This window comes from Onychostruthus taczanowskii, unplaced genomic scaffold, assembly GCF_017590055.1.
Source record: "Onychostruthus taczanowskii isolate IOZ18803 unplaced genomic scaffold, ASM1759005v1 scaffold120, whole genome shotgun sequence".
In the NCBI taxonomy this organism is placed as follows: Eukaryota; Metazoa; Chordata; class Aves; order Passeriformes; family Passeridae; genus Onychostruthus; species Onychostruthus taczanowskii.
In genome coordinates this window covers 1,006,970-1,030,907 of record NW_024498352.1, presented here as the reverse complement: position 1 = coordinate 1,030,907, position 23,938 = coordinate 1,006,970, and the positions used below count along the sequence as shown (strand labels likewise).

Here is a 23,938-nt window from a genome sequence, read left to right as displayed (position 1 = left end):
AAAAAAAAAACAACCACAAAAAAAAACCAACAAGAAAAAAACAAACAAACCCAAACAAAAAACCTCATTAACAACTAAGACACAAAGTCTGCATTAGCCTGCATGATGGTTGTAGAACCAGCCACTCCACACATCTCTTCAGAAGCAAGCCATGAGATTTAATACCAAGTAAATGTATACTTCTTAAGTAACAGGAGAAAACAAGTTACCAAAACTCAAGAGTTTTGCACAAACTCCACTTCCCACAACCAAAACTCAAGAGCTCCCCCGCTAGTGGACACTAACAGCATGCTTATCTAGCAACAACATCAAACTACAAGTAAGGTTCTACATTCACCAATTTCTCATTAACAAAAAAATATTAACAAGAAGGAGCTTTTTTGACTCAAAATATCAGACTCAACTTTGATAAGCACCACTGAATGACATACAGAGGCAAACTGTTGCATTAAATAGAGCAAGTATTGAAATGTGCATTTAAGGGATAAACTTTGGCTTTGTTCAAAATGTAGCACATGTCCTGTTCCAACTGCAGCTCATTTATAAACATTATTTAGCACTTCCAAAGTTCTTTCCCCTGACATATTGAAACCAGTCTATATCTTACAGCAATGAAGATTCAGAATTTTCACAGCAGGCATAATCAAACATATGAAAAAACATAACTGTAGCCAGTAGTGAGTTTATTTATTCCATTCAAGTATTTTTAGGGCAACGTAGATAAAACTAAAGAGCTGTAACAGCAGTCTTCTTCTGCCTTTTTTTGCCATTGCCCAGCAGTGTGCCTTAGAAGGAACTACTTCATCTTGCAAGAAACCTGTTTTTCACTCAGAATATTATATAAATCAGTATAAAGGGATTTTTTAATGCACATTAAGTATATATTTTTTTCAAAACTAGTGTAAAACTGCAACACAGAACACCCCATCTACTTCTTTTTAAATGTATGTGTTTATGTACATGTGTGAGTATTATCTTACTAGTTAAATCAGGGTGTTATTTTAAGCCTGATTTACAAAATAAAAGCAAATACACATCACAGCTATCTTTCAGTGATCTCTCCCCAGCCACATCAAATTTTGAACCTCTCAGTCAAGACACTCCCAATTCAACAAAGGACTTAGTAGCTGAAATTATTATTTCAGAATATTAGGTAATTTAAAATTTCTGAAGGAACCTAGCAGAGAGCAGAGGCACTATTGACTCAGAAAGTTCATTACAATTCTACACAGTGCTCATTCCAACAGACATCATGTCATCAAACAGAACAAACATGCCAAATACGTAGTCATGACAAAAGTTTCAAAGTTGTAAAACATGTGACTATCAGACTAACCTGAGCTAGACACTGCAAAGGTATTAGGAATCTGCTTCAGGGAAGCTACAGAGAGCATAATGGAGTATTACACTTACTAACACACACAGTGCAGCTACTAAAGCATATTAGCTAATTCAGTTTTATTTCCACTCAAATTAATTAGTTTCAGAGACATCAAGAAAATGGTAGCATGATACCTCACTTCTTATTTTATACAACACCAATTTCACTAGAAAGCAAACTAACCTGTAGATCATAGTATTTTATGCAGTAACTGAATTACTACAGAAAAAATTGTATTCTACCATTAAGAAGCTAGGTATGTATGCAAATACAAGCTGTCATTAGAAAACATTTTAACCTATTTCTTTTAAGTGTGTTTAAACACACCTGTGTCATGAGAACACATAATAAAAAAATTATGAAAAACGCATTACTGATATTTCCCTTTTTAGGACTAGCCATGTTTCTAATGACTTCTCAGAATGAATTTAAATTACCTATATCATAAACTAGATATAACAGGCAGAGGATATCATCAGGTTTAATAATGATAGGCTGTGGGAGCCATCCCACTCACACCACTGAGATGCCCAGAGCCTGGGGCAGGCAGGCAGGTCAGCAGGAGAACACCTGAAAGAACACCAGGGAATTTCAGCCACTCCAGACACAAGGTCAGGTTTGTTGTGAGCCCACAGAAATGCCTCTATGCTGACAGCAGACAGCAGGAGAGTCCACAGGAAGAACTGGAGGTGTGCTCACACTTTCAGGGCTGTAACCTTACTGGTATCACTGAAGCATGGTGGGGCAGCTCCTATGGAGTGTCGGAACAGAAGGATGCAAGGCTGCTCAGTTTTCCTTCCTTCTTAAGCGGGGAAAAAATTACTTCAGCTTTTTTCAAGAGATGTCACAACAGAAGACAACCATTCTGACACTCTTAATTTCCCTTTCCATTCTTTCTCTTCTCACAAGTGACAGAAAGAAGAAATTAAGCATCAGAACCAAAAAACAAGCACAGGAGTCAGGTCAGCTGAAAACCATGAGTGAAGCACCTGCTATTTTACTTGAGGATTTCCTCAATTGCATCTTCATATATATATATGGGCTTCTGTGTTTCCTATGTTCTCCTTGGAGGATCTTGTGCAGCATGAGATCCTGTGTGTTTTAGTGGATTTTTCACTACAATTTATCTTCCATGGTCATGCCCTTTAACTGATGCATTCCCATGGACAGCAAGTCTCTCATTTGCCAAGCACACAGTCCTGTCACTGAGCACAATCACTGTAAATCTTAACAGTATATGAGAAATAAAACAATATACCCAGCAGAGTGACACAATCAAAAAGACCAGATGAGTCATAGTCACAACAGTATTTTCAAGGAACATAGGCAAGAAAATGCAACAGGAAAAAAAGATTTTGCTTAAATTGAACTGTGTGATGTAAAAGCCCAGAAGAGTTTTTTAGCTGTATAAATCCAGGACTAGGGCTGTATTTAGATGTTACTATAAAAGAAAAATAGTCTATACTCTTTTTAGAAAAGTAATGAAGTAAAGGTCTGGAGATAGATCTAAGATAAAGATAAAATAGAATTAATGCTTCTGAGGGACAGGCAGATATTAACACTACCAATGAAAGGTGGAAGATTATCAGCAAGAGACAAAGGACAATGCAGCATATATTGAACATTCCTAAAACACTAGTCAGCCATGTATGTACAGTGATATAAATAAGCTCATACTCTAATATTATTCCATTCAAAGAAAAAAATGCCTCATGAGTCAGATGTGAACTGTCCACATGGATACAGAGGTTGAATGTGAGCTTGTAAATTAAATCACAGAACCTTCATAGAAAACTTAGAGGACATGTGATGATGACTCTTCAAGTCAAAGAGAAAATGCGCTCAAAAAGAAAAAGGATTTCAATGAGAAGAACATAATCAGCGACATCTAAAAGATGAGAGTGATATCACTGCTTCTCTAATTTGGCTAGCGAACTGGTGCTCAGATATTTTGATGAAAACTCAGTAGGATACAAGGGATCTAAGATAAATTTAGACAGGGAAATTCCAGCAGCTACTGCAAACGATATATTCAATGAACATACAGATGAAACAGGCATACAGACAGCATCTGCCAGAGTAAACAATACAGTTTTTGTAAAGTGAATGCTAACTTCCTTTCTTGTTTGAAGATACACATTCCCTGATGAAAAAGGTGCTGAACAACATTAGCTTTAAATTTAGACAATAGGCAGAACAAGGAATATTTCTGAAGTCTATCTAAGTATAGAGTGAGAATGAAGTTTTGTGATTTACAAGCAAAAACTCTTCAAAATAGAGAAAATAACTTTCTGAAAATGATCACTTCAGTAGTGGAGATTAGAAGTTATAGAGGAGTGGCCCCAAAAGCATGTCATAAACTTATACGGTGACATTAACTATGGCCTACCAATTCACGAGTGAATATACTAACCACAAAAATCTTCGTACGTCTGTTTTACAGCTGTTAGCATTTACTGAAAGACACATAAATGCTGACATATTAAAATTTGAGCATACAGCAGAACATGGCCAATACCCCTAAAGCCTATCACTTGGTTTCAGAAATAAGACTAATCTTGTTCCTCAAAACACTGCTCTCTGTTTTTTAATTTTTTCTTTTGGTCCCAAAAGACCTCATGACAGAACTAAGAATCTCAGAAAGACCACATGTAGAAAACCAGATATGCCATCTTTACAAAAAAACACAGAGTATTTTAAATTATTAACATGGCACTCACACACGGAAACAGCTGCTGGTTGGATATGAGATGATTACTTGAGTTGAGTAGATCATCTCTTTGAAGTCCCTTTCCAGGAATTATAATATGCATTTTCTTAGTTTACTATTGCAGATATCTAGAACTGTATAGAACCATGTAGATATAATACATTTATTAAAAATTTAAATATTCAAAGCTAATTAAAAATATCTCAAGTACACAGTGAAACCAATTAAACAACATAGGTATTCAAAAATCACTTTATGATAAGACAGTATTTTCTGTTTTAAACACCTTCTAAATTCTTCTAAGCAGAAATTATGCATGATTGATGTACACATATTATAAACCACTGCACTGGATGCAAATTAATGTTACCTATCCTGAATTGCAGGGGGTAGCCTGAAAAACAAAACTTACTAGTGTGAAATTTGATAACTGTTATAATTTTTCAGACCAAAAGCATATCCTAGACTATGCCAGTAGAGTAATAACCTATAAGAAAAAGAGAATGGCAATTCTTCAGAGCATGTCTTTGTCATCTGAGGATCTGTAGCATAAGATCAGCCTTACTAGTTAAAATCTGATGTTTCTACATGCAACAGTCATGGAAGGATTTTCCTTCCATATTTTTTAACTGTTTTCTGAATCTATATAAGTTATTACAATGCCCCACTGTAGCAATCAGTTGTACAAGTTAATTACACATTTTTGAAGAACATGTTTCTGTGCTTTTTTGATCATTTGCCTACTGTGGTTATTTGATGAGCCCTACTTCTTGCTTCTGCAAAGACAGAGAACAGTCATTATTCCTCATTCACTTCCCCCATGTATCCCCACACACCTTTATCACATTCCCTTCATTGCACTTCTCAAGTATGTAAATCCTAATCTACTTATTCACAAATTCTACAGAAGCTCCTCCACATATCTGAGCATTATTATTTTGTTTTTCTGAATTCTCCTACATCAGTATTCTAATTAAGGGAGCTGAAAATACAATTGGTTACATGAAGCCAAACTCTTCTGTGGTACATAGCAAAAGGACAGTTTGCATTAAGAAAAACCAGTTAGACACTGAAGAAAACCCAAAAACCTCACAATGAGGATGACAGTGACTAAATACTGAAACAGGTTTCCCAGAGGGACTTCCATCGTTGGAGCTGCTAGAACCTCAACATGCATAAGGCATCTTGCAGCTTGGTTTAACATTAAAGATGGCTCTGCTCTGAACAAGAAGCAGGACCAGATGGACCCCCTGATATCTTTTCCAATTTAAATTATTCTGCAGCTTTATGGCATTTGGGAAGCAGGTGCACATCAATTAATATAGTGATGTAATGTTTTTCTGATCTCTTCCTTCTGCTTTTCCTGAAAATTTCTGGCACGCTTTTTGGTTTTGATCACTTCTAGTGACTTGATATCTTCAAGAACATTTAGACGTTATTTTGAGTGTTAACTCAGAAGTCATTAATGGTATATGTGAAATCAAGCAGTGTTACTACAAGCTGGTCTACAGGAATGCAGTAACACAATACTATGCTAATATCAGAAGTTTTAAAAAGTATGTTAGAAATAATATATACAATTTGTAAAAAGTTCAGGAATTTATTTAACTTACAATCAAAAACATTTGTTGTCTTTCAAAATAAAGGTTTTTTCTCTTACTATTACTTTTATGCATTTCATTCCTTATGTTTCATATTTTGAAGTTACAACAGATGCTAGAAAGTAATTTTTTTTTCCAGGAAAACAGCAGCAGGAAAATGTATTAAGCAAGAGACTGGTGAAATATTTGGAAACAAAAAACTGAAAAATCTTTGACAGATTTTACCTAGGAAAGGTTTGGCTATCAGCAAACACTCTGTGTAAATAGACTAATTTTAAAAAAATAATTATGAATACTACAATATGATTGACCCATTGCTTTCTTGTTTGAATCCCTATCTATCACAACAGAATGTACAGTTAAGTTGTCTGCTCTGTTTTCTGTCTTAATTAAGACTATCAGAAGGCTAATTTTTCAAGCTACATATGAAATGTCAGGGAAATGTCACCTTCATCTTTTAAATAATTAGTAAGTCTTCCAAACACACGAACACGTATTAAATGTCTTAACGAAAGTCGAGCACCTCTTAATGGGGGTTAGCCATAATATTTCCAGAAACACAGTACATTTTAGCTCTTATATACGCCTAACAGCACTTTTATTTTTAAAAAGATGATACTTGGATTTCACCAAATTATCATCAAGAATGTCAACAGTTCTCTAGAGAAAATTACTAAATGTACCTCAACACCTAAGCTGAGGCTCTGAGATCTTGTATAAAAACTGGTTTTGTGGAAGGAAAAAGTAGCCAGACAAGGACTTTTGCAGTGCAGATAGGCCCCTGAAATTAAGTATTCCTTCTCTGTTTAATGACTGTATCTCTACACCACTAAATCCCAAGACACCTCCATTCATTGATCACATAATGATGCCAAGTAAATGACACCTAATTTAAATGAAGACAATTCAACAAACCAATTAAGACTTATGAAAGTTTACGGACAAATTTAGAACAAATAAATACTTTCAAAAAATAAGTTTAAATGCTAATAGCTTATTTAACTTTGGAAATATATAACAGGGAAAATTAAGACCTCCATCCTTTAAAAATCTCAGGCTTGTCTGTATATTTTCAGATATTAACTGTTTCACTGATTTCAAGATCAGCATTGTTGATCAAGAATGCCATTATTAACTGAATGTATAAAAAATTATTAATTCTCAAAAAAACATTTTACTTGTTTCACGTAATAAAAAAATATCAAATTTCAGTCTGTATGGCACTTGCTATATATGAAAGGGAACTACCTTTTCATGGCATGGTCCTTCTCTTCCTTGGTTGCCATTGCCATATTACAGTAACACATCTCCAAACATACTCACAAGTTCTCTCTTGCTATAATTCTGTGTAAGCTCATTAAGTTGCAATGGGAGAACATAAAACAGACTGCATTGAGTACTCATAGTTGTACTGCAGTACCTAATGTCCACAAAAGCAAGAAAGCCAACACCTTAGATCCAGTGGCAGCTAATAATTCAAAAAAACCAATGGCATGGAAAAAAAAAATGGTACGATAAACTGGCTGCTGGTGAAGGTCAGCATCTGCTAGGACAACATGCTCAACATTCAGGCTGTGCTGCTGCTGCTGCTTCAAGAAAACCTTGCCTCACAAGTCCAAAAGCAGTGAATAAATGTGCATCCACAAACCATTTCAATGTTCAAATTCTTAGGAGAATTTTTGAATCAAAGAGGCTAATTTTATTCTTTACTTTAATACTTTACTGCATACATCAGTTGAAATAGTTTCACGTTTTTATGACCAGAATTCTCCGAAAAATAGAGAAATGTAGTAGTGCTTGATGCTGCCCCAGAGTTTTAATCAAGATCAACACTACAGTTGCCATTTGAAATGGTGAAGTCTTCAACTTGAAATATATTTCTGAACTGGTAATATGCATCTACGCACAAGAAGACTGGTCTTGCCATCCCTCTTTCAAGTTAACATAGAAAACACAAAACAAAACAAAACCAAACCTGAACTAGAATGAAAATTCTTGCTAAGGTAAAGAAAGGAAGAAAGGAAGAAATTTATTTTTTCTACATAAACACCTGTTTTGCAGCATTTCTCCTATTTGGAAAACTGCATCTCTATTTACCTAGATTGTGATAAAACAGCAACCAAAAAATCAGTATCTCTCCACTAGAGATAGGAATTAGTGTAGGAAATAAATTTTATGTCCTGATGTTTTCAAATAGTCATTTACCCACAAAAAAGTATAAAGGTAGAGAGTGGTTTTTGGCGCTTGTTAAAAAATTACAGTATTCTGCAATGACCCTTCCTCAATGGAATGGTGAAGTTTTAGGTGTACAGTAGTTAGCTTCAGTTTTAATAAAGTTAATATCAAACTTTTCAAACTGGTAAACATTACTCAAGGACCAACAGAACCTTATTACAACTACTGGCCTAATAAAAAGAATTGGAATCACCACTCTGTGGGCTGATAACAAAAAGCCACAAGTGAAGAAGCTCCAGGCTACATTTCACAAGAGGCATGCAAAATTTTCCAGTGAAAGTGCCTGAAGAACTAAGCTATGCACACAATTTTCAACACAATGAACTCAGCAGACCAAGCACAATGTCCAGGACATTTTTACACAAGGATCCAGACTGGCAAACAAAAAGTCTTGCAAAAAAATATCCAAAATATCTCAACTCCTAATGCTCTCTGTAACAGTCTGCAGCTGAAGTGAGGAAGTGATGAAGATCACCCACAGCTACCACAAGCATGTTGACAAATTCCTGAAGAGCAGTACATGCCAAAGAATGCCATCTGGAACTGGAAATTATCTTTACTATCCACAAACTTAAAATAACAGTAACAGGCTTGCAAGAAATCCATACAGACTTACACATTCTGCAGACTGAGAAGCACAAACCATTCTCCTTTTCTCATTACAACCTGTGTTAGTTATTTTAAAACTCTAAAACCCCCCAACAGAAAGCCAAGCCACATTTCAGCAGAGGACAAAACAAAAACAGTTCTCATTCTTTTATTCCAGATCTTCACAGGCAAAGCTTCTCTGGACTCACTGAGTAAAATGTCATCAGTATCTTGACAAAATGTCATCTCATAAAGTAAACCTGTATAGCAGCTTGTAGGTGGGGGATTACAAATCAGCACAGAAGAAAATTACAGCTATGAGCTACAAGCAGGCAATTAATTTCTGCCATGGAGGTTAGCTAAAAGACACTCGAGTGAAGTACAGGGAATATAGAACTAAGGCAACATGTCAGTGAGAAGGACAGTTTGGATAGTTTCTTCCTAGAGATTCTGGAAAAAAAAAATCTGACCTCATCTCAAGCAAAGGTTCCATGCAAAACATGGTTTTCTAAGGAGGACTGCATCTCTTTAGAGTTCAGCATTTTGTGTCCAAAGACATGGGAAGATAACTGAATCAACTACCTGGATGCTGTACCAACTGCATAAAGGGAAAACTAAATCTATGGTAGTAAGTACTCTGTGCATCACCAAATGAAACAGCTGATGCTGCTTCCAACTGTGCCAACTGGGGGTTAGTCAGCCCAAAATATATCTAAATGCAGTATTTATAAACATAGCATGAACTGACTATGGCATTTGTTAGTGACTGCACTAACTACATTGGTCAGTTATTTTCATTAGAATGCACTACACACTAACAGGAGGAATGAGAGTCTTTCCAGATCTCATTAAATAGATTCAAACACTGATGGATTTGGTTGGTTTTCAGCCACATTTACACTCAGTAATACCTGCTAAAGATAAGTGCCTTACAAAGCTAGTGGTGGAGTCCAGATCTCAGGCATTAAGTCAAGAAAATCTGGTTCCTGGAAGGGATTGGATGTATTGGAGTAGCTGAAACCTGAACAGCTGTTGCAGAAGCAGTGGATAAAAGTCAACGCGTAAAGAACAGAGAATAAGAACAGCATCCCTATACTGCATGACCTTGAAATCCATAAATCCTCTTGTGGTTCACAGGACACCAAAAACTAAATATCAAATAGCTGCAGGATCCCAGGCTGCAGGTGGGGACCTGCAGCCCATCTTCAACAAAAGTCCATGCCAACCGACAGAAAACACTATTCTCAACAAGGATGAGGTGGGGAAACCACCAAATTTTTCCCTAACTTCAAAGGAAGTTCTTACAGGTAGCAGAAAAATCCTGTCTCCCCAGCCAACCACCATGTCATTGTACCAGAGGGGCATTGTCTTTATGTTTGTCATCACATTGTTCTGACTGGTACAAAGTAACCTTTCTTCACTTCTGCTCTCTACACACTGGCATCTACTAATCAATATTCTTCTTATAATTCATTAATTGGCTCAAGCTGACTCACTGACTGGCTTTAATGAAACCACCCGGCAAATGAAACCACCTGGCAAATGCTGTGTCAAACACCAAAAAATAGCATTACGCATTAAGTGATCAGGCAGGATGTGAAGCCTTTTTCTTTTCCCAATAAACACTGTTACTAAATATGGACTGGTGATTGTAACCTGTTTGGAAAATCATACTGTGAGAGGATGCATTTGTTCTATCACAATACAACAAAGTTTCATGGAGTTAACCCTGAAGGGCTTCAGTCAAATGGGACATGACAGGTTCTTAGCCAGATCCACATTTACATTAAATGTGTTAAACAATAAAACCGAAAATTTCATAACTGGAAAGAGCTTGCAGTATGCCTAGATTCAAATCTGAAGTGATGAAGGTAAGAAATATCAGGTATTTCTGTCTGACAGCTGTTTGGAAGGGTAGTCAGAATGCAATGTTTACTTTTGGTTTTGAATGATACTGATTTGATGCACAAATCAGCCTGCATGTTAATAGATAAAATGACACACCAACTTTGTGACAGCTTGAACACAACTTGAGCACCATAACTGAGGTAGGCTTAATGAGTAATCTTTGCAGGGTGCCAAAACAACAAATATCTGCCAATTTAAACAACAGAACAACAAAAATGCAAACCCTCAAAATTGGCAGTGTTCAAATTCAACTCCGAGTAAAGCCTATGGTCCACTGAACTCATGCACAGATCACAGCTACAAATCACAGACACAGACTATTTTGAACATATAAATATCATCAATATGGAGGACAGAGTCAGTGTGTAAATCTCAGTAATTGTACCAACTAAAAGATTTCAACCCTATTCAAGCCAAGGTTCATAAATTTTATCTAGCATGATGAACCAAAATAACTAAGGCAGCATTTCTTCTACAGAAATGCAAAGACTTTGAGTTACTAGTTCAGTCAATAGAGTTTCTTTTTTTATTTCAATCATTACTTATTAAAAAGAGTCTGAACAACCAAGCAGTGTTCCCTCAAAGTTCGTAAGCTATACTTACATGGAATGCTCAAGCTGTTTGTTGAATCAAAGACCAGTCTCCTCTGTTACAGAAGAAACTCTTTTTGTGCCATAACCCCCTTCCCATAAAAAAATCAGTAATGCCTAGTTTATGGGTATAGGAATACATGATTCAATGCATCAACTTCTTAAAAGGTATGTTGAAGAAAATAACTGATTAAATACTTCAGTCATGTTGGTTGAAAACCCTGTTTTCCTCACTATTTTTATTATCTCTTATAAAGCTACAAATTTCATTGTCACAGAGTTTCTGAAATACCAAGATCAAATTGTACATATAACTATCCACAAAACCAGTATTAATTTACATGTTATATATAAAAATCCCTATGGAGTGAACAGATCAAATGGACAAAAGCAGCAGCAGTCTGAAGCAGACCAAAACACAGCCACAGCTTTGCATATTACTACAAAACAGCCTAAGAAGAAAACAGCTGCATTTTTGTCAAAAAGCTACCTCATTTGCCCTTATAAAAATTACTCAAAAACACATCATTCCTTCATTAGTGGTCCTTACGTAGTTGTCACATATTACTGTGGCCTGGAACTTGAATCATCACTAAATGAGCAGAACCATATTATAACAGGATCCTATTAGGAAGGAAATGTTCACAATTCCCACTTACAGGTTTGTCTTTCCCCCACCCCCTAAAAAGAAAACATCATCTCCCCTTTGTGCTATAAGAGCCAACAAATTAACATAAGAAAACTGAATTTATATCAGCTGCACTGAACTTTGATTTTCCTTGAGGATGTGTGCTTCTCTTTCAGACTATCAAAATACAAACCTAGAAGGTTTTTAGTTTTTTTAAACGCAGAGTTACTTCTTCAACTTTTCTGGTTTTATAAACCAGAAGTTACCTTTTTTTTTGTTTTTTTCATTGTTTTTAGCTCAGAAGTTACTTTTAAACTTTTTATTTTTTAAAACTCTCCAAATACATCTCCCCTCACTTAAAAGCCATACAAAAATCTGCACTGCCATTCATTACAATCGCCTGTGGCCAGCCCAGTCACATCAGCTCCTTCTGTATTGCAACATTCACTGTATTACACTGAATTCAGTACAATCACCATGTTCAACTGCTCTAAACAACAACTAGCACAGAGGACAAAAAATTTCAGGTTAACATGATTCAGAATTGTCAAGACTTCAAGCATCTCATTTTAGCCCTCCAAACTCCAAACCAATATACTTGTGCTTCCATTTTATTTTCATTTTTATAGCAGTTGCTAATTAAATGATACCGGTTTCCAGAGTGAGATAATTTCAGGTAGATATTGTGAAAGTCCTCATTGTTACAAAGTTCTAGCAAAACTAAGTAAATTTAATCTAAAGGGGGATGACAGAAGTTTGTATCACATATAAAGCTAAACATTAAGTGATTTTATTTCATCTTAGTATTCATAGCCAAGGTCTAGAAATAAAAACAAGTCATTCTGAGGCACATCAGAAACAAAAAATTGTAGATATAGCTCAGGATATATTACTTCTATATTGTATTTTTCTTATCATACTATTTAGGCTTTGATTTAGCACTCAATTTACCACAGTGGCAACATGTGTTGATGAAGTCAGTCTCATGACAATGAGCCACAGTCTCACAGAAATACTGTCTCATGAAATTATACTGACAACTGCTCTGTTTCCAGCCCTTCATTCTGGATGAGTCCTATATTTGTATGCTGTGGGTTTCTTCAATCCTATGTTTGGTCCTGTGTCCTGGACAGACTTTGGACCCACATGATAGTCTTATTCTCAGCACTGTCCCTGACCTCTTTTCATTTTCTTCCTGATAGGACTCCTAGGCACACTCTGACCCTGACTAAATGCTCTGCTGCCTCTGGAGCTGCCAGTGTCTGGCTCTCCCACTCTATCCTGTATTTGGTTTCTTTCTTTTTTTCTCCCTAACTTTTACTATTTATACTCTTATAATTAATACTTATAATAATTACTTTTACTAATCTATACTCTAGCTTTTAGACACCATCAACTCTTGCTTTTCTCAGAAACCTGACAAAAAAATCAGACTTAAAAAATCATTTTGCTTGCAGAAATATTTTGCAGTAACTTCCAGAAAACAACCTGCTTTTGGTCTATGAAATCCTATACTGCCCTAAAAGTAAAGACTTTAAATAATTTTCCAAGAATGACAAATTTCCATGCATCTTGGCTGTGACACTCCAAGCTTTCTTTCCTCTAGGATGAGGACATCAGTTTCAGAAACTCTTGGATATCTGCTATTATCTTCATGCAAATGTCATTGACTTTCTCACATTACCCTAACACCAGCCAAACAGAAATTAGGTTTCTGGTGACCTGTTTCTGTACCTCCCTGTAAAGCAATTGAGATAAGTATAATGGAACTTTTTTACAAGGTTGCAGTAACTACCACTATCTCACACGGAACTTTAATTTTCCCTACCATTAAAGACTATTTTGAACAAAGAACCTCAATGTCTGCTGGAAAGAGGGCTTCACCTGTTTGAATATTAATATCCACTGCTCTTTATGGCCTAGGAGTCACAGCTTCATGTCACAGGCAGATACATTAAGAAATCTAAAATCAGGCATTAGTGCTGATGTTCGGGCACTTGGATCCCAAACTGACCAGAAATGTTTTGCATCTATTTGACTGCTAGATGATAAAAGGTTTCTCAAGTCTGTAGCAGGCAAGAACTTCACCACATGGCAGAAAAAAAAACCAGAAGCTAAGCATAAAATCATACACTTCTATCTGCCAGAAAACTACCAGTGACACTACAGTAAAAACATAAATCCTAATTCCAATAATTATTTTACAGCAGATTTTAGGAGTTTTAGAAGCATAATAATTTGCCTTTAAGGACTATGGTATTTTTAATCAGCCATTTAAAAAGGAAGAGAGAAAAGTAGAGACGTGATTTAAATCAGCCAAATTCTATCACATTACTTCCTGTGCATTGCCTAGAGACTACGAGAAGTTAGCAATCACACTAATTCGGTCCCATCACTATGAAAAAGATGCAAGAAGGCAATGACGATGATTCTGGCAAAGAATGACTACTTTTCTCCCAGCATAGAGAGAAACATATATATGCTGGATACTAGCACGTGATTTCTGTTTGAAAGGAAACTTCTGTGTGAAGCTTTCTTAATCCACAGAGAAGATTCACACAGGAATAACAAATCCCCAGTGAGTATGCAGTTCTGAACACCACTATTACGGTGAAGTCTACTTCCTCAAGGAAGAAATTAAAGCTCTTGAAATATTTTTGGCAGTTCAAGAGAGGTCTAGGTATCTCAAGTGCTTATAATTCTCCTTCATACAGAGAGGGTAAACTAATTCTGCACTTCAAATATTCTCAAGAGTTCTGTTTCTGTGAATGATGCACCTCCTTCAATTCCTCAAAAATTTTGCTTATACTTCTAATTTCACTTTTCCCCAAGACCAAGTTATTTCTCAACACATTTTTGATAGATAATATGCTAACCTTAAGAAGTACTTAAGTTCTGAGCCTTAGTGTGTGAACTCAGTCCAGCCTTTTACTTCAGAAGTTTCTAGGCATGTTCAGTGGCAAGAGTCTTGACAGCTCCACTGACCTCTTATCCTGTAAATTCTGGACCAGAGTGTGGGACAAAGAATGACTGATTTTATCTGCCTACTATCTTAGTATCTCCTTTTGCATTGTTCTTCCTCTGATATATGTCCATCAGGCAGTTGGGATTTACAGAAAGAAGAAACAGAAGCTAGAACATATTCACTAAGAGAGAAAAATGAATTGAAATCATCCTCTCCACACTTCTTAAAAGCATCTGATATTTGGGGCACTTTTGACCCATATCAAATTCTGGTTGTAAGCCAGAAACACAGGCCCAAGCCAGCAAGCTTGGAAAGCGTTCATAAACAAAACTGAACTTCAGCTGTCCACAAAATAAAACTGTTTATTTCCAGGTCTTTAAAGAATAAGTAGGCAAAAATTTCTACAGCATGACTGCACTGGCAGCACTTCCTCAGCAGAGACTAAAAGAAAAGAAAGGATAAGGATACCAATGCTGCACAGACTAACTCTGGCCCAGGGTCTATTGACAAGAAAGTTAAGATCTTGCAATAACATGGTGGAAGTGTACAAGATTCATAAATATATAAACTAAATTACTGTGAAGGGTTCTCCTACCATGCATTAATACAATTTTAGTTTTATATATATGTCATGAGCCATAAATCAGTAGAGAATTACTTACATGGACAGATAAGGGAGACGTTTGGTGATGCATTACACAGCATAAGAATGTGTCTATTCTTTTGAATCAGTAGGAAAAATGACAAATTTATCCCTACTGTTATGTGTTCTGCAGTTGCTGCAATGGCCTGTCACAGAAGGCAATCACGTCCTTGCATCTATTTCAAAATACAGAACCTGCACAGTCTGACACAGCAGGGGAAAAGGAACCCCTAAGAGTGTGGTAGTTCTCTCAACAGATTATGTTGCAGGACTTTGTGATCCAACATCTAAAATGTATGCAATGAAGCATCTTTAATGAAATCGCAAACTCCTGCAAAGCCTCTTTCGTATCTGTGTAGCTGACAGTGAAAAAACCAAAACATACAAATTGATCAAATTTGTCAATTACTATTTTAGTGAGAGTTCTGAATACATTTTCTTCAAATCCAAACCTGCAGAACAAGACTCTGGCTATTGGTTTATTGATCATACTAATTAAAGCACCAGGTCTTGGATTCTAGAAAGCAAGGATGGAAAGATAAAACATTCACATTAGGTAAAATAATTTACAAACAAAGTAGCACTTCAGTTACTTTATGTATTAGTATTTCATGTATTTAGTATTTTTTCATGTATTTAGTATTTTTTTTCCTTCCGTAATGACTGAGATCTAAGATTTTAATTACCACAATCTTCACTAAAAGCTGGATTATCTTATTTTTAAAGCAATCACTAAGGACAACATCTCTGAAGCCTTTTAAAAAGGAATAACAAACCACAAAAGTGATTAGATATGAGGTGAACTTCAGTAATTTTTTTCAAGTAATTATGCTAGAACAGATAAACCCATTTTCTGCTGTGTACAGTTTTAAGCCTGGAACTCTACTGGCACAAGGCATTACACCATCCCAATGCCTGTACCAGGGTGCTTCAGCTTGCTTCTGCCCTGGGTATCTCTCTCAAGTTCATGCTAACAGTTTTGGCGTATTCTGTCATAACTAGTCTTCTGGCACTGAGCTCCACATGCTGACAAGTCTCTCAAGTGTTGCAGAGCTTGTACACCAAGTCTCAGTTTTGTCAACCAGCTCCAGGAAAATGCTGCAGTATGCAAAATAAATCTACATTAAACACTTCTACTGTGAGAACAGTATGTCATTTCAAACACATATTCTTAAAAGTCATGAGTTTATGCCTTCATAATTTTTTTTACCATGTATGGAAAAATGAAAAGACATACTAAAGTGACACAGAGATTCCACTATATGATTGTTAAACAAAATTAATTACTATTTTGTATTAACTGAATCTATTGCTTTGTTTAAGAACTCCCTGAAGACTCCCTGTTCTGCAACAGTTTCCAAGGCAATACTGATGCTGCAAGTTTTAAGCTTTACTATGAAATGCAAATTATCATAACTGTATGTAATTACCTGAGTAAATGTTTAGCTAGTATGCAATATCCAGAAATTAATGATGTTTTTATTTCTAATCTAATCATCAGACACATAAAATTTTGTTGCTGTTGTTTTCTTCATTTGAAATACCATGAACTACTGCCATGCTTTGTTGATCATATTAACAGCAAAAATACACCTTATGTAACTCAAGACAAATGACAGGCCATACATCCACTGACTGAACACTTAAATGTGGAAAAGTTAGCTCAAGTAGCTTCAAGTTAAATTCTGTGAAGAGATTTAATACATAACACTTTGGATACTGCTGCATTTTTGTCAAAATATATCTGTTTGCAAGGAATAACCAGCTTGTTTTTTAGTACCTCCACAGTTTAAGTACAGAAGAAAATGTGAACTATAAATATCCCATTAACAGAGTAAATGGCATAAAAACATAATTCTAAGTGGCTCCTCAAAAACAAGATTTTAAACTTCTAGTACCATCAGCATTATAATTATCTGTCTTGCATGGATAAGTCAGTAGAAAAATATAACTGCTAGTAACAATAAAATGTTTCATTTTTCCATACAGAATGACAAAACTGTTAAATGTAGTGTTCCGAAATTTTTGTTTCACTCCCTGTTATATCTTGATTGAAAAAAAGACAGTTGTTTGGCAATTTCCCTTTTTCCTTAAATGAGTCCATGACTACCAATACACAGCAAATATACTTCAAAAAAATATATTGACTAAAGCAAACCATATGGAAGACACAAACAAAATATGAAACTTCCTCCATTTAAGAGAGGCAAAAAAGAACAAGGAAACTAAGTAAAAACACTCACATAACATTACACTGTCTATAAAAACATATCTAACAGCATTTCAGAATTTCACTCCTTGTTAGTATTCTATTATACAGTTACCTAATGTAAGAGAAGACTGGGAGAAAGAAGAACATATCAAGAACAGCCCTGCAGAGGAGGACTCTGGGCTGCTGGTAGACAAAAAGCTGAACATGAGCTGACACCGTGCACTTGCAGCCCAGACTGTCAACTACATCCCAGACTATACTCAAAGTACCAGAGCAGCAGGATGATGGATGCAACTTTTTCCCACTACTCTGACCCTGTGAGATTCCATCTTGAAACTGCACCCAGGTCTGGGGTCTTTAAGACAAGAAAGAGAATGGAACAAGCCCAGAGGAAAGCCACTAAACTGATCACAGAATTGGAGCACCTCTCCTATGACAACAGGCTGAGAGAGTTCAGCCTTGAGAAGGAAAGGAAGATCTCCAGGAAGATCCCACTGAAGCCCTTAAGTACTTAAAAGGAAGCTCATAAGAAAGATGGAGGCTGACTCTTCACGCCAGCAGACAGTGATACAAGGGGAACCAGTCTTAGTCTAAAAGAGGAGAGGTTCCAGCACCTGAGCAGAGTCTTACTCTGTTGGGAACACAGCTCTGGCACAAGCTGTAAGAGAGGAGACACCCCCAGTACTGGTCACCCCCAGTGACCACCCAACACCACCTTAATCCTCTCTGCTCCACTGCAGGGTGACAGCAGTGGTCCTTTCATGTGCAGAGACAACAGGCCTGACTGCTTCTGGCTCACTGGAGCAACCAGCTGAAGAAGAGGCTGTGTGAAAGAAAAATGCCCCAGACTCTGCACTACCTCTCAGCACTTCTACTGTGCAGTCCAGGTGTAAGGGCTTATCCAACATCACAGGCATCAAACCATTTAATTATCACCTCAAATCCCTTCTCAGAAAGCAAGGACAATATCAGGACAATATCGTGCCATCAGGCACATTTAGCTCCGGTCTTTTTTCAAGTCCAAATCTGGTAGAATTCCTCACTGAAGTGCAGGAGCTCCTTCAGGTCCTAAGAGAAAAAATAACATGAGCAGCAGAATGAACAGGATCCAGTGCAGGCTACAGTAGATCATGACCATTTCCTTCTGGGGCAACTGATGCCAAGGTAGCCTCAGTACCAATGGCCTACATGTAAATGCTGTATCCTGTACATGTAAATGCTGAACTTGACTTAGCTGTGGAAATAAGCACACCTGCTTTCACAGTTAACCCTATTTTCAGTCCCATTCAGTCTCCTGTACAAGACAAAGAGTGCATGTCCAAAAGTGGCTTAGTCCTTCCGGCAAGCTTTGCCTTGAAGAAGCAAGGAAAGTGATAACTCTGCACAATTTATTCTTCAAATGGAACTTAACACATCACATTTCATGACAGGTCTTCTCTGCAAGGTAACTTGAATAATCTGCATTATTTTCATAAAAAGTGAAGGCACTCTGAACTCTCAGATAACATAAACTAGAGCAAGTGACTTAAAGTACACAATCCATGTTAAAATTAATGTTAACATTATCTCTGGAATACAAATGCATATTTGATTTATTTTCTCAAGTTGCCTTAACAGTAAATTTTACTTACTGGTTTAAAAAATAAAACAACAAAACATTATCCTCTATTTCCGCTTACACAACACCAACTTAGTGTGTTAAATATTTCTCCCTCCTTTTGTACCAACTTCCTGTTTCTGTTCTACTTCCTCCCTGAGAAGCTGATCAGACTGCCTTTCATCATTAGGCCCCTTTCTAATTGCTCTTGTGGCTTTTCTCTGCAACCTTGCATTGAGTTAAAGCAGCAAGATTTTGTAAAGTGGTGCATCCTGCTGTAGTGGAAGGTATTGAAAGAGATTGGAACTAGGCAGTCTTGGAAGTCCCTTCCAACCCAAACCATCTTATTGGGTCCCTTCCCCTGCCCTCCTGCAGAGGCCACCATGCCCTGAGCACAGAACCAGCCACCCTGTGCCATCTGCCCTGTGGCACTGCAGGCCCATCAGAGCCTGCACTGGAAGTGATGAGCCCTCTCACCTTGAAGGTGACACTGGAGGTGACACAGTGCTGGCAGTGATGGGGCTCTTGTGTCTCTGTCCTGCTGGCCCTGTGTAGGCCTATGCTCAGCACACAGGCTTATTTTCTCCCACTCACTGAAACAGAGGTTTAGACACCAGAAAGCAGACTTCAGTAATCTTGAGCTTAAGGGGGAGAGTACCACTCTTATGATTAGACTCATCATCCCAACTAATATTAGCAGACACTAATCACTAGTGATTAGTGCACTACTACACACTACTACAGGATATGGTATTAAATAACTAACAAGATAGCCTGCACCAAAAAGATTCAAAGCCTCCTAATCTTTTGCAATCATTATCCTGATCCTTCTTTTCTCTTTCTTCATCTTTTTGTACTTTTTAAACTCCTTCTAGGTCACGACAAGCATACAAGCTTTGTAAAATAACTTCCTGTACCAAAGTAAATGACAACCATCTCATACTGCCTTGTAAATATTAAATAGCAGTGGAAGCAAGAGAATGCTGACAATCAAGTATAATTGTAGAATGGGAATCAAATGGTTCCACAAATAGAGAGAGGAAGAAAAACAGCTTCCCCCTCAGAAACAACTATTTAATTATCATTTCACAGAGCTACTGCCTCATGGGCCAAAAAGAATGTCAAGCTAAACCTCAACAAAAAGAAGTCGCAAATATCTGCAACATGTCAAAACTAATCCACAAAGGCAAAAACTGTTTGTCCCTTTAGTAAATAGGCACTGTTTGTTTTCTTTTTTGTGGACTACAAACTCTGCACCATAGCTGCACACAACTGAGAAAACGAAGTCACACAAAATATTAGCAAAGGTACTTGTTTAAACTACATGAGGTCTCATGAGACCAAAAAAATTTCCTTTTAATTATTAAGAGCATGTAAACATATAAAAATAAGTTGTAAAGAAACCAGTGTTCATTTCTGTTGGAGAAAAGAGTAATTACAGTACATAAAATTAGTTTCTCAATTACATAACACATGCAGCAATTCCAAGAGTTTTTGTTGTTAATTTTCTACCTACAACTGCTCAGTCACATTTACTAAATCTATGTAAGGGTTAAGACTTTTCTTTATTAAACAGTGTAATGAAAATCTAAGCATCAAGTGTAGAGAAGACTAATCCAAGTCCCCACAGACAGACTGTTATGAGTTACTGCCACTTAAAAAGGAAAAATACTACGCAACTGAACTTCTTGTCCAAACAAGCGTCCAAAAATGCAAAGTGAAGTCCATTCACTTTAAATCACCTCAGTGAGTAGCTTGATACTCTGATCCCAGGTCTGAAGTACAATGGCAGGGCTACACAATTCAGTAACACAGATGTAAAACTTACCATAGAAGTCACTGATCTGGCATCTTCTTCATAATTCACTACAGGTGGTGGCTCTTTCCCATCATTCTCTTGAACCTTTTGTTCCAGTAGTTCTTTCTGGGCTGCAAATTTTGCCTCAGAGCATCTTAATTGCTGGACTGTTTGCTTAAGCTCTTCAAGCGCTTGCTTTTGGCTCAGCAACAGTACAATACTGCAAAGAAAAATAAAAATTTAACAATGCACATGATTCAAAATAATCTATTTGCTTCATAAAATCTGAGGAGAAGAAAGCATGACAACTCCTCAACATAATAATTTATTCAAAGGTGAAGCAATTCTAGAAAATTTTCAAAGCAACAAGATAATAAAAGCAAGAACTCATTCTCTTCTCTCTATCACAAAAATAATGTATAATAAATATAGCTGGAACTCCTGTGTTCATCCGCTTTTGACTGAATTTATAAACACTGGGATTTCCCCTCCCTTAGAGAATTAGTAAATTTTAGATAATGATTTGAAGTGATGAGAAATTCACTCCAATCCATGTAGTTGTTGCAGTAATAATCTGCAATATTAAACTCCCCTCACATCCAGTATAAATTCATATGGCATCACATAAGAGATATCTGTTTTTTCCTCTGCACTGTAAGTATTTCTGGACTGGGTTACAACTGTCTTATGAAGCTAAAACATTTATCTTTATGAGGAGCTAAAAGCAACTTTTCATCTTCTGCTTATTTTTATAGTTCTTCTCTGAATACCACTTATACTCATGAATACTTGAGACAGTCGTGATTAAATCATATTGAAAGACACGTGCGTAGAGTATCTGCAGGTACCCACATGACTCTGTCATCCCAAAGAACTATCAAAACCAAAGACTGGCAGAAGCTGAGTGAGAGACAGTATCACCCACAGTATAATATGGACACCCTTAAAAGCACTCAATCAGTGCTCAGTGACATGTGGTCTACAGGAGATGCAGAGTTCTCACAGTGTACAAGAATAGATGGAGGAGGTAAATGGACCAGAACTATGAAGAATGAGGACAATATGAAGAAAAATCACAGTATTGGGTTACTCTGTATCTTCAGGATAATCCCTTGAAGACAAGCCCCCTGCAAGCTCTACCCTTGAAGAAAAAAAGAAAGGCAAAAGTTGTTCATACAGGGATTGATCCTTCACAAACTGATGCTCAGTCAAATGAGTATTCAAACGGGTTTCAAATTAACAGGGGAACTACCTGTCATAAAATCCTCTTTGTCAGGAAAAAATACAAATTGTATTCATATAGGTGAGTATCATATCAAGTCAGTAATCAGCAAAACTCCTCACCATCAGCAAAATGATCACTAACTCAAAAAGGGTAAGTGTGAGGTATGCAGACACAATTCTCAAATCCGAAACTGAGATTTGGCATGAACTTGCACATATTTAAAAGCATCAGAGAAGCAAATGTGAAGTTATCCTGAAGACACTGTGTTTTCTTCTGGTCTCCTTTATGAGAGAAAAAGAACATCACCATGTGAAAATAAGAGGTGAATACACACTGGTGAATACACACTGACTGGAGTGACATCCCCAAACACAGAATGGTTTCAACTGATCAGGACACAGCAATAACACGAGACATCCTGAAAAGTCACTCACAAGCTAGTCTCTTTCTGAATTGTGGCAAAATGGATTACAATCTGATTTGGTTTCACAAATCCAATTTTCAGTGCTTGCCCCTCCAGTCATGCATGAGGAATTAGAATCTATAAAATTATTTGCCTGTGGCTTGCATGAGTGCTAACTGCAAAGTTCTTGTTGCTAGTAATAGCTACAATTTCACAGAGTGAGATTTTCTATGAAGGATCCCTGCAGATCAGAGCAACATATCACAAAGTGGTAAAAAGCTAAACTAAATCAAAACCCAAATATTCAATATGCTATCATGTTGTAAGGGCAGATGGTACGCTTGACATATACATATATAGATAAAATACAGTTAAAACATTTTCTGTGTTGAAGGTGCTATCATTATTTGAAGATGGAAAGGGATATTAATGTGGGGATAGTAGTACCAAGACATTGCCATAAGGTATTACCTTATGCAGTCATTATTAAACCAAATGCAACAATTGGACAAGATATTCTGGGGACAGTAAACATCCTGAAACATCCTGATCACTCTACACTGCAGCTAAAAGGTGAAAAGGGAATTTATTGGAGGCAGGCCTGATCAATGACAAATCAAAACTTTCAGGGAAGCCTTCACTGTATAGCTAGACATCTAACCCAGATTCCCTGCTTTTATTAAGATACGCAGGTACTGGTGCAATTTGAACCGAAAACATCTCCTCAACACTACAAACATCTGCTAAAGGATCAGTCAGAGAAGCCTTCACACAGCAAGAAATACCGTGATGGTCTAAACTATTTTCAGGGAGTGAAACAATACTGAGAGGAAAAAAACAACACCCCATCAAACTCAGCTAATTCAAATATAGTTTATCCTTTAAGTAGTATACAGCAAAGAAGACAGGTCAAGAAGCAAAAATTGGAAAACACACTGCGAGTGCATGTGAACTTCACCACAGAAAGGACACAAAATATCTATTTGAAACACTGACAACAGATACATAAAGTTTTGGATGAGAAATAAATACTATACAATGTTTCACGTGACAATGTTCCATCAACAAAGAGCATCAACACTTTTTCAGTAAATGAAGGATTACCTAAAGGACTTGCATTCCAATTCACTACTGGTACTATAAACAAATATTTATGACCATATTAATAAGATTAGGACTGACTGCAACAAGAATCAGAAAAATATTACTACAGACAAAAGGTTTCTTTATCTGTTGTACTTGTAACGACATCAGTTTAGAAGACTATGTGAATATTTTTTCTAATCAAAGGTAGAAGAAAAACCTAGAGATGTTGCCCAAGAATGATTCTTTATAATAATATTTTATTTATGGTGCACTAAAACATTCATTAATCTCTCACCTTTGGCATTTACTATGCAGTACTACAGGGTATGAGATTTACATACTTTACATTTACACTTCTGTAGAGAAAA

The 23,938-nt window shown here is 36.6% G+C and overlaps 1 protein-coding gene across 4 annotated transcripts in view; it reads right to left on the bottom strand.

Moving 5' to 3' along the window:
• FER (FER tyrosine kinase) overlaps nt 1-23,938 on the bottom strand; it is a 152,224-nt gene that overhangs the window by 90,028 nt on the left and 38,258 nt on the right. For all 4 annotated transcript variants that reach the window (XR_005952028.1, XM_041395879.1, XM_041395880.1 and 1 more), the window contains one exon: nt 20,887-21,076. Coding sequence is in view for 3 of the 4 variants with exons in the window: in XM_041395879.1 (XP_041251813.1) it covers nt 20,887-21,076 (190 nt within the window). In the remaining variant the exon portion in view is untranslated. The remainder of the gene's footprint in view (nt 1-20,886; nt 21,077-23,938) is intronic.